At 33.3% G+C, this 15940-nt stretch overlaps 2 protein-coding genes across 3 annotated transcripts; both read left to right on the top strand.

The window, feature by feature from the left end:
* Positions 1-991: 991 nt before the first annotated feature.
* Positions 992-3396, top strand: LOC111628195. The gene is made up of 2 exons (XM_023371939.1): positions 992-1022; positions 2957-3396. The coding sequence occupies exons 1-2, from the start codon at positions 992-994 to the stop codon at positions 3394-3396; spliced, it is 471 nt and encodes a 156-aa protein (XP_023227707.1).
* A 6512-nt stretch (positions 3397-9908) lies between these two features.
* Positions 9909-13261, top strand: LOC111628409. 2 transcript variants are annotated; one of them, XM_023372193.1, is made up of 5 exons: positions 9909-10839; positions 10908-10976; positions 11046-11135; positions 11209-11346; positions 13239-13261. In XM_023372193.1, the coding sequence occupies exons 1-4, from the start codon at positions 9940-9942 to the stop codon at positions 11332-11334; spliced, it is 1185 nt and encodes a 394-aa protein (XP_023227961.1). In that variant the 5' UTR covers positions 9909-9939; the 3' UTR covers positions 11335-11346; positions 13239-13261. The 2 variants fall into 2 exon arrangements, with proteins under 2 accessions (XP_023227961.1, XP_023227954.1); XM_023372186.1 differs by lacking the exon at positions 13239-13261 and having other exon boundaries at positions 9912-10839; positions 11209-12096.
* Positions 13262-15940: the final 2679 nt, after the last annotated feature.

The following is a 15940-nucleotide window of genomic DNA, read 5'->3' as shown; positions in this document are numbered from 1 at the left end:
ACGGATGATGTTGATGATGCATTCGAAAGAATTGCTAAATTAAGCGGCTAATAAATGCCTTTTAAATCAAAAAAGTATTGAGGATTTTTATACTGTACTTTATCTACAGTAACACTACTGTTAATATAATTTTGTTTTATGTAAATTCTTAATATAAAAAATATCATTGGAAATTTGGAATTTTAACCTTTAAATGTGTAAAAAAAATGCTATTTTCATCGTTAATTGATTTACTTATTTGTCTCCACACACCGGAATGTAATAAAAATAAAACTCTTACCTTTGACCTTGTAACCGGAGTGGTTGTGTTAAATGTCAGCAAACGTTTTCGATGCCCTTTCTGGGCTCTTCCTCGGGATTTTCTATAAATACTAAGCCGAACGTTGAGAATCGAATACTTTCTTTTGAGCCGTTTATCATTCGAATCATCGCACGCGGCAACATTCGAGTCGATTTAAAAAGAAAAGAGCGATGTTTTGTGTACAGCGCATGCGTGCTGTAATACTTTCGAAGTAAACTTTTAAATACTATCATCTAGCAGGATCTGCCATGCTGTTCAAATGACTATCTCTTCTTTAAAATTGATGCATGTTGCGTTGCGTCCTGCTCTAAATATCTCCATAGCCTCCAACCATTTGAGATGTTCGGGGTGGGTGGTTTTTTTAACTCTTTCCGCCCTGTGGGTACTAAGAGGGCCTCTTTTTGCAAGCCCATTATGGGTTCGGCCAGGCTCACAATAGGGCTGCCAAGTGGTGAGGGACGGGGCCCGACATATCCGAACGGACTACCCCCGAAAAATTCCTGGGGATTTCTCGATCCGTTCGGAATCGAATCCAGGTCCCCCAGAGCAGTAGGCTGCTACCATGACCGCTCGGCCATCCGGCCGCAGGGGTGGGTAGTAGTGAGGATAATATGCGCCGCGTATCTTATGCGCGTATGCGCCGATAACTTAATCTTCTCGCGGAAGAATTAGCTGAAGTTATCAGGAAACATGTCAGAGATGCGAGGCGTAGCCGAGATGAGTGAGTAATCACGTGACCGAATAGTCCCGGCACATGTCACGTGACACATTGGAAGCGGACGCGGACGAAAAAGTTTTCGTCGCGGAGCAGCACAAAGCTTAAGCAATGGCGTCTTCGAACGGGTACACTCGGTAAGTAATCCGACAATTTTTTGTTTATAGCATATTTTATATTGATCATTTCAACAAATTATACGTGTATTGAAAATATTCGAGTGAAATTAGTCTAGATTTAGTTAATTTTATGAAAGTAAACATCTCAAATAGCCGTACCCACTAAACTGTACAAGTGCCAAAATTTGTCTTTTCAGCGACAGAGAGGCGCAAAAATCAGGAAATTCTGTGAAAAATCCAAGCCTTTTACATTAAATTTCGTAGCGACGCAACAATAAAACTCCGACAAATTGTTGCGAGCGGTCGATTATTGTTGTAGCGAGCGGTTTGGTTTTCTGTTCGTGCGATTTGAAAGTGATTTATTTCAAGCGTTTCCTGAGTTTTGCATTATTTGCAGCGATTTTATCGGTAAGTTCAAACCACGAACTTTCTAAATTTAGGTATTTTTGAACATTGTTTAGCCGAATATCGCAATTAGTGGCAATGATTTTCCGACAAAGCTCCATTTAGATAACAATTGATGGTTTTGGTCACACAGACGACGAATGGGGTCTTTCCGCTTATTTTGGGACATACTTTTCACCGTTTATATTGTTAATTTTCGTTAAGCCCAGATCCAATCGCATTGTTAAATATTTGTAATTGTTAAAGCAAAATGGGAATCAATAAATACATTAAATTGTTATTTCCCGCTATGGTGTATATACCATATGAAATTCGCGCCGCTTTAATTAATTAGAATTTCTTTAATTCATTTAAATACTTTGTGTTATAACAAAAGACAGAATTGTGTAATTTGTATAGACCGATTTTTTAAATTATATATCGAAGGTTAAAATTACTATATTTAATAATTGAATATTTTCTCATAATATTGATTTCTGACTTTGAAACTTTTATTTTAATTAAAATCTTCTATCATAAATTTTCTCTGCATTCGAACATGAAATATTTATATATTTCTTACTTACAATTTAGATGAATTTAAGACAATAGGAATATTTCTTAACTAATGCAATAAATGTACACGATTCACGATGAATCAAAAAATTTCAAATACTGCAAACTTTTCCGACAGTCGAATCGACCCCTTTAAAAAATTTTTTTAACCTATCATGAACAGTCTCTACTTTACTGTTAAGCTACGTGATTATAATAGCACAAGCGAACAAGACTCAATAAGAAAAAAAACTGAAGACTACAAATTTTGTCGGTCTTTTCCTTATCTCGAGAACGAAGTTAGATAGATGAAAGGCGAGTCGCCGACTATGTACGAACTTCCGATGCAAACCGGAAGTCACGTTATTTCAATTTTTCAAAAATATCCCCTTAAAGGAGTTAGATAGATGACCGGCACGACTCTGTTCTTAAAGGTAAAGTATGACGTACAGGGGCAAGTCACTACTGATTTGGGGAGGCTAGCATATATTTTAAATTCAATAAATGGAAAATTGCAAGCCGGCATTGATACGATGTGACATTAAAAGTGTTGTTCTTGTGATTTTTCCAATTTTTATTAATTAAAATATTACATATATATATATATACAGATGCATTACAATAAGTCTTATTAAGTTAGTAAAATTGACTGACATTGTCAATTTTTAAGTAACTTTTCTCCCATCGATTCCTGTCAATGCGCTTTGGTGTAAAGTGTATTTAGGGTGGAATATGATGAGAAGAACGAAAAGCGATATTGGGGCGCGAATATGGATAAGTGATGCTGTGAAGGCGATTTGTCTTCGACAGCGGCCATACCACGTTGAAGAACCGGTTCGACCGCCGTGTGAGCAGGACGTACAATTTCGCGCTCGTCAACAGTCGAAGCTCAAAGTTTAAGTGGCGAAAGCCGTCGTTCTGTAGCAGATTCGGATATACTGCGTATACTAAATTTCCCAAACGATACTGATTGGAAGAATATTCTACTTTTAATCTTCGAACCTGGAAGTGGACCGTACGATCTACATGACTTTGTTCCAGCCGTGAATGGAGTTATAGACTTAAAGGACATTGTTCATTTCGGGGCTAACGTGGTTACGCACGTTTTTACCATCGGATTGAAGACTGAAAGTGCTGTAAATTCTCTTTTGAGTTTAAATGAAATTAGAGTTAAAGGTAAGAGATGTCGAATAATTCCTATAGAAAACAGAAAAGTCGTGATTAACGTTCATTGGCTACCTCCAGTTCTATCGCATGACTTAGTTAAAGACGGAGTTTGTGAAATCGAATGTACCAGGTCTGGAGCATGTGCTTACGAATAAACGTAGAATCTGGCTGGAACTTAAGCAAGAATCTTTATTGAGAATCTATTGTACTTCATAAGGGTTAAGGGCGTGACCGGCTCGGTAGTAATCGCTGGCAGACCGTTACTATGCTATCGTTGTAAAGCTTTTGGTCATATCAGACGTAATTGTATTGCAAAAAAATGTGAAAAATGTTATAGATTCGGGCACTTAACCGAAACGTGTCTAGGAAAAACGGCTGCGTTGGTCGTGGCTACAAGTAGCACGTGGTCCGATATTGTAGACAAAGAGCTCGAGAACAATAAAGTAGCACATGAAGAAAATACACCGTCGTTACCAGTAACGGTTAAGCCCGCGGCGGTTACTATTGTCGAAAAGAACAAAAGCGATAAAGTTTCGAGGGATACACTAATTACGGCCAGAGGGCAAAACTCGTCAGGCAGCGATTCCTCACCAGAAAGCACTCCAGACAAACAAAGGAAGAAAAAACGCTGGAGGAAAATTAGGTGTACCCCATCGATCAACCTCAATGAAAACAGGGGTAGAAGAGAAAATGACATCGTTAAAAAGAACTTAGATCCTGCAGACCCAGTACTAATTAGGAATAAATATGAGGTCTTAAACAGCATAAGCTAGGAGGAAATGCAGTGTGAAAATTAAAAAGAAAGCGAAGATCCTTATTCAGAAAAGCGTGAAATCATACAAGTAAATAGTTCTAACCAAGAAGTAATGATTGTTCCACCACGATGCGAAACAAATTATGCCCATGTCAAAACAAATGAACCTGAAGTAATGATTGTACCTCTTAATTTCAATAATGGCCCTGAGGATTAAGATGATAACGTTAAATGTTAACGGTTTAAATAATGCCAACAAACAAGAGCTTTTAATTAATTACCTTTTATCTTCGAATATTGACATAGCTTTACTACAGGAAACAAAACTAGTTAAAAATTGGAATTTCGATGTGCTATGTCGTAAATTAGATAAATACTTCAAAAGTGTATGGTCACATGGAGATATTGGTAGCAGGGGGACTGCGATTTTAATTAGGAAAAATATAAACATCATTAATTCGTTCACTGACAATATAGGGAGAGTTGCTGTTTGCGACATTGAAATACCTCAGTCCATCATTCGTATAATCTCAGTATACTGTCCTGCCAATAACCCCAAAGACCGTGTCGAATTCATCGAAAGTCTTAACTTCTACCTTGAATGCCCTTATAACACAATCGTAGGGGGTGATTTTAACTTTGTTGAACACGAGAGTGATAGAATCGGCAACACAAATAACTCCAGAGAAAACTTCCACTTCAAGACTGTTAAAAATCAAAATGATTTGATCGACATATGGCGAAGCTTAAACCCCCAAAAGAGAGAATATACATATCATCACAATAAATCCCACTCCCGTCTAGACCGTTTCTATATATCAAGCCAAATCAGTCATAATGTTGATTATTGCGACATTATTCCCACCCACCTTTCAAATCACAGTGGTGTCATCCTTCACTTTGAAGGCACCAACCAGAAGCGCAGTAAAAGTACAGATGGTGTTTCCCTTTGGAAAATGAACACAACTCTCCTATCTGATGTTGATTTCCTTGCTCTTGCTACTACGGAGATCCTCACGATAACAAAAGAGGTCCCCTCCGAGTGGTGGAGCGACATGAAAACAAGGGTTAAAAAAGCAGCAATTGAAATCGCCGCTCAAAAAAAAGCTGCCAAAAAAGAAGAATATACAGCCCACATCCTGGCACTAAAACAAGCCTACCTCGACAGTCAATTAAATCCAGAAAAAGCACGAGAAGCGATCAATAATGCAAAAAGCAAATTAAACGATTATGAAACCGAGAAAATGCGCGGAGCACTTATACGCTCACGCAGTAAGCTGTTGGAAATGGATAACCAACCGTCAAAACAATATTTCAAACTGGAAAGGAAACACAGAAAAAAGAAAACAATCGAACAAATATGGAGCACCGACAACAAACTAATAACTGAAAATAACGAAATTAAACGTGAAATCCACCAACACTATACAACTCTATTCAGCCAAAAGAGCTTTAACCCAAAGATTGCAAATAAATTTATCGAACAGATGCCGAAACTGACTCAAGATCAACTGCAGGACCTCAATAAGGAATTAAATATAAAGGAATGTCAACACGCGTTAAAAAGCATGGCAAACAACAAAGCCCCAGGTCCAGACGGGCTCCCAGCAGAATTTTACAAACAGTTCTTTCCACTCCTAGCACCAATCTATATCAAAATGATGAACACAGATCTCAGGAGTAAAACCTTACTTAAAGACTTTAATAAGGGATTAATCACCCTCATACCTAAAACTGATAACTCAAGTGACCTTAGACATATTAATAACTGGAGACCAATTTCCCTATTAAACACAGATTATAAAATATTAGCAAAAATCCTGGCAGCAAGGTTACAGAGATATATTAAACATATAGTGGGCGAAAACCAAACATGTGGAATAAAAGGTCGATCCATTCACTCAAACACCCTCTTAGCCCAAACGATCTACGACCTAGCCCATCAGAATCACGATACTTGCAGCTTCCTGCAAATTGACCTTCATAGGGCCTTTGACAACATAGGCCACGAATATTTGTGGACATTATTACGGCACATTAACATAGGAGAAAAATACCTAGCATGGATCCAACTTTGTTACAATAACGCAGAAAGCAACATACTCGTAAATAACGGCGTTACAAAAGCCTGCAGTCTAAAATGCTCTGTGAGGCAGGGCTGTCCCCTTTCAATGCTACTATTTGATATTAGCATCGAGCCGCTCCTCCGTTTTATTGATACGCATCCAGTTTTAAAGGGTTACAGGCTACCAACTACACAGCAACTTGAAATTAGATATCTGGCATATGTATGTATAATATGTATAATATGGACAAATGACCTTTCTACAGTGTACATTCGACCTACCTATAGAACTGTTAATAATTCTGTTTTATATGAATTCCCTGTTGTACGATTCACTTAGATTTTACAAATACGTGTGCCGGGCTGTGAACGGCTCACGTATTTGTAAAATCTAAGTGACTCGTACAACATGGAATTCATATAACACGGAATTATCAACAGTGTTATAGGGGGTCTACTGGTATTACATTTAAAAAAATAATTGTCAACAAGACTATGTCTTGCTTCTAAAATCGGACTGCTTGCTGTGTTACCATCTTAGAGGTTTGAAGGAGTACGTGTCAGGAGTTGCAATTTGGCACAGAGTATTAAGTGACCAAATCATGTGCGCATAAATAAACCTGACTTGTAGGTACTCGGGAACCGAGATCCGAGTGAAAGTAAAATACAAAATGGCGACTGTCTCTACAAACAGGCAAACCGAAGTCAGGTGGTGAGAGTACCACCCACAGTCGTTCAAAAAAATGGACTCTGACCCTAGGACTGAACACGTAATATTTTCTTTCTTAAATAAAATTTGTAATCTAATTTTGTAAATATGGGAGTGCTTCGAATATAATTTTAAAACAGGGTTTTATGTCGTTACAAGTAGGTTTTTTAACATTGTCTAGTATAGTAAAATCGTAGGACCAGGGAAAATTTGACGTTATAATGAGGTTAAACTGCATATTGTTTGCGCAAAATAAAAAATATAATTTCGTACGATACAATAGCCACGATTATTTTTTTCAAAGACGAGAAATTTTTGTTAAGCATCGACAAAAATTCAACCCGGGCCGACACGCAACGGAGAGAAATTTCGAAATTAAATAGGTAAATTTAATCGAAAATGCATGGTGGACGACCTCGTGGTCGTGGCTGGCGAAGGTTGAACGATCGCGCCCAAAAGCAGCGATACCAAAGAAGATTGGAGAATGAGAAAGAGATCCGCTTTGAGCGTCAAAGTGATTCCGCTTAGTAGTGTCTCCGAGACAGTCGTGTCCCAAATACGGTTTTGCCGTTTTACTTGTTTAATTTAACCTTTTCGGTTAATATTTAAATCAGTGATTCTCAAACTTTTTCGATCCACCGCCCCCTTTGTTNAAGTATAAACGCATTATTATCGCATAAAAACAACTCTTTATCATTTTTACAAGATCGTACCAAGTTTTTCGGGCGTTAAGGACTTAAGGTTAGCAACTTTCATCACGCGCTGGGCATCACACGCATCAACACGGATCACTTTTCAAACAGTAGACTGGAAGTAATTAGTAGTAGTTGGCCGTCCGGGACAATTAACGTCAACCTCCATTGGCAGCGGCTCCTTTCTATCGGACCGTTCGAATAGAAAAATTACATAAAACAACATTACAGTTGGGCAGAGTTTTGCGAAATTTGATCGGTTGGCGGATTATCGTTTGATATTTAGCCGCGAATAGTGCGGTTTCTTCTCGTTAACATTAGAAAAAATATCAAATGTTAAAAAATTGAAGACACGACATTTTCAATCGGTGTCTACTCGACCAATGAATCGTACCATCCGAGTATCCCCATAAATATGACAATGGTAGGCTGAAATAGCCAAACTCTTTAAATGCTTTTCGTTTTAATATTTGTTATAGTACAATATGACATAATTGGAATTTGGCGGTCTCCGGGCTTTTACTAACATTCGCCCACCAGCGTTACGAGTTTTATCTATTTGTGCAGCATTTATTTCAACCGTCGGGAATTTGTTGTTGCACTTAAATAACTTTTTCCATTAAAACTATCATCTTTCTATTTATTTTATAATTTTGTTTTTTTATAACGTTATACGGACAAAACCAGGTATGTCGGTATGTCATAATTCAATATCATTCATCTGCCGCTACTAAATCCACTCTGGCCGTGTCTATCGAGATTTCTCCGCTCCCAAAAGGACGTAAGCCAAAGAGTCGACAAACCTCTTTAGTTTTAACTTCTACTCCCAAAATGAAGGCAATTAAATGAAAAAGTGAGGCCGAAGCTCCGCCAGAAAAAAAGGAGACCAAACGTTACTAGAAAGTTACTCGAAGGACTGTCCGTGCATATATTGCGATTTAAGCCTGGACAAGACTGGTTACGTTTCTTAAATTGTTTCTAAAACAAGGAAGTTACAAAAAAAATGCCGAAGGATATATATTGATTAAAAATGGCATCCTTGTGATGTTTACAATTCTGTTATGTAAGGCAAAAAGTAGGATGCAATTAAGATAAGTAAGATTCTCAGTTTAAACGTTTGTTTGTTTACGTTATGGAAACGTAAAACTTGAACGATCAGCATGGGGATGCCTACCCGGAGGTATTTTTAAGAAAAACTGGTCCCTATTTAGGCGTTACAGAAGTGATGAAAACCAGGAAAACTCCACGTGGTCAGCTCGTCCGATTAAGGCGCGAACCCAATACCAAAGTCCTACTGTTAAGGGTACAAAGACCGCTTAGCTACTAATGGGCCTCAGTGTTTAGAACAAATAGCATTCTTATACAAAAGATTGTATCATGAAAATAAAATACCTATCATATTAGACAACAATGTATACTTATACATAATTAAGGATAATTAATTTTCGATATCCATTACATGAAATATGCCATTAACAACTTAATTCACTTAGAAAATACTTTCATAAATGGAAAATATGCGTGTTATCAAACAAAAATCAGCTTGAGTGGAGTAAAGTAATGAGGTGGGCAACGCAACAACACATTCTAATCTGCTAAAAGGGAATTGTCTCCCTGGTGGTGAATATAGAGGAAACTGTTCCATGTTTAGGTGTTAGATAAGTGAAAAAGCCCGGTAATCTTTACGTGGTCAGAACTAGCACAGACACAAACCCGTGAGAAACTTTTACGGTTCAATAATTTTATACACTTGGACACTGTTAGACAAGTTAGGTTTAGATTAAGTATTTTTAATTTCGAATACCGGAAAATTTTATCTCAAGGAAATATCTAACGTATTAAAATTGAGTTTGGATTTACGTTTCTGGATGAACATGTCTTTAAGCATTCAAAAATATCTCATTTATTTATCGATGTCTACAATTTTATAATTTATTAATGCTTCATATTAATTTTCGTGAAATTCATTTTTATTTACAGCAGGATTTCTTTCTATTTGGTACAGGTAAGAAAGGTCAGCAATATTTTATTTGTAGGAAATAATAAAATTTTTCCACATTACTTTCTCAAAATCAGTCTTTTTAGCATCATCTTCACATAAATATATAATGGTTAGAAATTAGATTGATATTAAACTACATTATCAGAATATTATTACAATTAAATGGTAAAATTTAGAAAGTAACAGATTATTATTGTTTAGCTGAAACGTGAAATAAGTGAAATATTTCACTAAATTATGGCTAAACCATAAACTATAGCCTTTTCTTAGCCATGTTTTTAAAAACTTTGAATGAATTTTTGTTTCAATAATCACCTATAATGAACGGCATTTCCGAACAATGGACACTTTTTTTTCTTTTTTAGAAACCGACGCTTAAAGGGTTGAGTTTTGAATTTGAAAATATTACTTGGTAAGTGTCCATAAAGCCAAAAGATTAAACAAAGAAAATAATAAAAAATTTATAATTTAAAATCATGGAAAACTCAAGTAATGAGATTAAAATACTTTTATATTCCTTAAATGCTGCATCACAAATTCTTGGGTTAAATATATTAACGTGTGTTTATCATAAGAATTCATGGAATTTTCGATTTTTTAAATTTTATTCAAATTTTCTCGAATTGTTTCTTATTCTGAATACGCTGGCATTAGTTTCCACAATATTTTCCGATAAATTCGTATGCGGAGACTTGTTTAACTTATTCGTAGGTTTCAAATACATCATGCAGTTTTTTGTTATTGGTACGATCATATTCTGGACTTTTCAGTTCTCTTTACTTAAACGAATTCATTTAAATCTACCTAGTAAATCTTGCTATGAAGTCGAAAAAACGTTAATTACCTCAATAGAATTTCAATTTGCAGTTTTCTTCGCAGTCACTGCTTTACTGCAAGTCACATGTTACTTCATGCTTGACTTTTCTCTATATTCTGCCGTGGAAAATGCAACTGTAACGGAATTCCTTCTCTGTAATATCGATTGGGCATTATCATCATTTTTTTTAATAGGACAAACTGTTTACATATTATTCCTTCTTTATAATTATTTACTCATTTTGTTTCATGGATTTAACACATTGTCGAGCAAACTCGATGTAGTTTCTCGTGAAAGAAGGAAAAGTAAAGTTCTAATCGTATACATAATCGAAGAACATACAGCATTAATGGAAGACGTTCGAAACGTCAATAACCAATTCGAAATGTATTTCCCTGCTGTTTACTGCTGTAATTTATATGCGTTTAGTATTCTGGTAACAATATCTTTGTTTTACGATTTACCCGCAGAGTCTAAACTGGGTGCATTAGTCATTATCATATTCGTAATTTTGGAATTTTTAATAATTTCATTCGGTTTATCCAGATTTACATCTTCGGTAAGATTTATTTAATATTTCTACCACCAAATTAATAAATAATCTATAATGTTTAACATTCATTTTAGCTTTACGGAAATTTCAACGAGATTAATAAATATTCTTCATACAGATTTTCCCTGGTTTTTAAATTGAAGGTAAATTGAGTGTTCTATTTTTACGTTATGGATAAATTTTATTCTGAAATTATGTTCTTTTTTAAACAGATGCTGAATTTTATGAAAAGATTCGGAAAAACACCCATTGGAATTTCTGTCGGTGGATTTTTTCGAGTCAAACGCGATTTTCCGATTAAAGTAAGTTTCGATTAAATAATGAGTTTTAATTTATTATTATACATTTTATCTTCATCTCTTTTTTACCTTTTAGATGCTGAGTAGTCTTTACTCCATTCTTTCTGCTCTTATCGAATTGGCAAAGAAGAACGAAAGTACCAAATGTACTTCATCACGTTTGCTGAATGCAAGTAATGTTCAGAATACATCATTGTATTGAGAATGTTTCTACGTGAGTACAAAAAAATCAACGAAAATTCGTTGATATGAGGAAATGGTCTGCAGCTTTTCGAGATACTGCTGATTTTTCTATACTGTAGCTACATACGTGAACGAATATAAAAGTTTTGTATTAATAATATTGAATAACTAGAAGCACTTCTTATATGTATGAACACAAAAAATCAAAGTAAACTTTATGAGTAATGTAGAAAGTAAAGTTCAAAACCATCTTATTTTTTAATTTTTCAATCATAAATTGAAAACATTCCTTAACAAAATATTAAAACAGTGGCCATACAACAGATCTAATATTTTCTGTATACAGAAGGAACAGCTCTGTTGTATGGTTAGTGTTTTGATAATTTGTTAGAGAATGTTTCACATTTTATCGCGTATGTAGGTGTTACACAGATTTAAAAAAAAAAAAAAAGGAAAAAATTTGTGGCTATTCGTTTGGACATTCGCAAACTTACTTTCGCACATATTAATAAAGTTCTTAATTTAATTAAAAATTACAATAAACAAAACTTTTAGTACACTATGCTTTTCTTTAAATTTAAATTAATGTTAATTCATTAAACTGCTACTTCTTTGTCTGATGCGAGCCAATTCTGACAAATGATACGTTTATTTTTCATTAATTATTTATTTATTTTTATTTATTTATTTATTTTGTGTTTTATTTTATTTTATTTATTTATTTATTTTTTGCTGATAGCCTGCATTATTGATAAAAATTGGTAACATAGATTTAGGTACATTTTGGAAGGAAATTTATTCAGAAATATTGTAGAAAATGAATGTATATTATTAAAATTTTTAAATGTTTGTTTAAATACTGCTTTTAATTGAATATCCTGACTTTTATATCATGAAATTACAAAGCTTTTAAATCTTAATTTATTTCACTTTTTAATAACTGCGTATAACTAAAAATGAGACTCACTTAACTGCCGTAACATCCAAATCTTTTTTCTATGAAACATTCTGTTATCATTCCGAAACTTTGATAGCAGAAAATAGTTTAAATTGTAATTATGAAACATATTTGAAATCATTTTCACAAAAAGGCCTCGTTTGATATAATTAATGCTTAAAATGTTTAAGATTTAATGTATCTGATATAGGTAATGTTAATTTTTAATTTTTTATCTAAATATCATCTATGAAAATCAATTAGTGAAATATTTGTTTTTTATAGATCCTCTAAATTTATCATTAAATCTTTGCCCTTTAAAAGCATACTATACATTCACAATTTTCCACCGAGTTACAAATATATGCAAAAAATTGCATGTATGTTCAAATCCTGGAAAAATAGTGGTATTATCGCTTGCGATACATCTCAAAAGATAAATATTTTTTTTCATTAAATATTCGCAATTCTAACTTCACATTTTGGTTTTGAATATTAGATTAATATTATACTTTAATTACAAGTAAATGCCCATATTTCACTAAAGATTGTTTTTCTAGTTCGTACATTATTTCCATATGTTTAAATTGTGCTTTTATATTATCATTATCTATGTCAGATAATTTAATAAATTTATTTTCAAATCTTTAAGTTGCGAACGCACTTAATGATATGAACAGAACCAAAAATAACATCAACTGTCTCAATACATATTGGCATTATACTAACAACATATTTATATTTAGATACAATGCTAGATATTATAAATAGTTGCATAAATAGTTGTGCTGTTTTTGCAAGTTTTGATAGTTCTTTTTCATTACATTCAAATGAAATTTAATTGCTGCTCAATATAGGCCTATATTTTATCAAATAATAAATTCACTTTCTAAATACTTCATTTTATCTTTTAAATATTCCATACTATTTTCAATATTATAACCTGTAACACTAAATTTACACATGAATTTTCTTATATTCTTTAGGAGGAGAAGATATAAACATTTACTATTACATAAAGCGTTATATACAAAAGATGAATGAATAAATGTAACTTACAGCAGCAAATGTGTCTTTCTGTAATTTCTTTTATTATTAATTGTTTTTTTATCTATCAATAACTCTAATTATTCAGAAATAAATTATATTCTGAAATCTGTTTCATCAGAAGTAATTTATCGTATTAATTTGATTACATGATTATCTACTTTAGATTCATTGTCATCAACATTATTAAAAAAAATGTAAGTTCTAGTAACGAGTAGCCTAATATATTTAGTAATTCTGACCATTGACAATACTCCAGATTTCAGATATAACCCCCTTATATTCTCCTACTGCAGAGAGGGTCATATTTGACACGATTTAAATTCTTTCCCTTACCATATGTACTGTACATTACAGCCGGGAAAACACAAATGGAAAAACTATCGATCTAATCTTGCAGCAATCTGATTGTAGGCCAACATTAATGTGATTCTAACTCCCTAAATTTTTGTTTGTACATTAGAACTTTTTCTAAGATACAAACAAAATGTTTGAATGAAGAATTCAATCCAAATGAAATAAATCGGTTTGCTTTTAATCTTGGTAAAAATACTTTTATATATTTTTTAATCAGACTCAATCATTATCGAAGTTTTAAAAATAGCGGTCCAAAGAAAACTTTTACGAACAAATGTAGAAAAATCGAATTATATTTGTATTTATTTAGTACAAATACTTCTAGAAGCTGACTTCACAGGTCTCCTAAGTACGGAACAGTTTTTCCAGGAGGCATTCTCCCTAAGGAAATTGCTCAGCAGTTCAGTAGTGTTATCTCATAATTCCATCCACCGAATAATTTGGCTCTGAGACAGAATCTGACAACATTAATAAACAAATTCAACTGTAATATATGGCACAATTTGAGAAATAAAAATATCATACATCTTTTTAGAAAAAAAGTCTTCAAATATGCACAAAATAGAAATTCGTTGTGTTGAATAATGACATTTCAACGTTCGAAATAACACGTAGCAAATGAAAAAATCATATAATTTTATTTACGAAAAGTATTTGAATAACGTTTGACTTTATTCTATTGTATTTTTCTCATGATTATTTATTTCAAATTTTTTTTTTTTGAATTATATGTGTTATTAAAGATTATTACGGAAGAATTAGTGAACTGAACAAATATGAAGATAAAAAAGTGTTGTTTGGAAAAAGATTTATACACCCAGATTACGTTTCAGGGGAGAATCTCCATGATATTGCGCTTTCGATTCCTATACATCCTGTCGAACATAAACTTCCAATTGCCTTATCTGAAAGAAACGTAAAGTTTACTAAAGGTTTGGCGCAGATTTCCGGTTTGGAAAAAACACTAATTTCGGTAAGTATTACAATTGTATATACTATATAAAATATAATACGACAATAAAAATAAAATAATTTTCCTTTTTTTAATGTACATACAGAATATGATACAGATTTTCATCGAGTAGCGGAAGCGAATCCTTATTGATCCAAAAATCGTTGCTCGTACGTTTTACATATCAGTAACTGGTAAAAAAATTATAACACTAAAAGCAGTGAAAGTAAAGCAGTTACCATTTTTGACATTTATTTTATAGCTAATGTTATCATGTTAATTTTTAGAGTTTACTTTTCTTTACAGGATGATTCTGGCTCACCATTGATATTCATAGATAATTTAGGAAAACAAAATTCTCATTAGCGTTTTAACTAATTCAAGCAATTCTATTAAATAACTAGATATTTACATATCAGCCAGTGATAATTTTGATTTTATAAATCGTTACAGCATTGAAAGCTTCACATACGTTGAAGTATGTAATTAATAATCTCCTTCTTTACTTACTGCTTTTTATTCTGATTTTCTTTTAACAGAGTTAGCAACTCTACTCTTTGGAATTTTAGTTGTTTGAGTGAAATTTTTAAGCTCTCTCTCTCTCTCTTTTTCGGTAACGGCCAATTTATTTTGCAGTCGGCGACATTCTAACGACCACTTATTTTCTTGCTTTTTAATATCGTTTTGCAATGTTTCTATTTGCTGCCGAAGCGTTGAGATGATCTCTCTCTCTTTCTTATCTGGATGATCCTTTTTCAGTTTCTGATATCTTTCAAAATTCTGCCTCTCTCTTCTTAGTTGTTTCCTTCCTTCGTCAAGTTCGTCTTACATTTTTTTCCCCATTTCTTTTTTAAACTGTTCAAAATCTTTTTTTTTCTTTTTGTAACTGTTTTACCATTTCTTCACGCTGCTTGCTAAGTGAAATTAAGAGTGTATTTTCTTTTTTAAATATTATTTCTTTTTCCAATTCATTACTTTTTTTTGAAGATGATACCTTTCAGCCAACAAAACTTCATTAGTAATGTCTGTAGAATATTCTGTTGTTTTTTGTTTTATTATTTTCTGCTATTTGCTCATCATTTATTTTGCAATCAATCAACTTATTACTTGATGTGTCATTTTCTTCCTTAAAAACCGAAGAATTTGGACAGTCATCATCGACAGAATTATCGGCACAAAGCATACAATTGAATATATACTCAGAATCTTCAAAATGAACATTTCCTTTCCAACTAATTTCATCATTAAATGATTTATCTTCATTGTCAGATTTGGCTGATAATCTGTCTTCATTCTGCAGTACATTTAGAGAACAATCTGTCTGAGAGCTGC

The sequence above is a fragment of the Centruroides sculpturatus genome, unplaced genomic scaffold (assembly GCF_000671375.1).
Source record: "Centruroides sculpturatus isolate CEXI.00-Female unplaced genomic scaffold, Cexi_2.0 scaffold65, whole genome shotgun sequence".
Classification (NCBI taxonomy): Eukaryota; Metazoa; Arthropoda; class Arachnida; order Scorpiones; family Buthidae; genus Centruroides; species Centruroides sculpturatus.
This window is presented reverse-complemented; position numbering and strand designations above follow the sequence as displayed.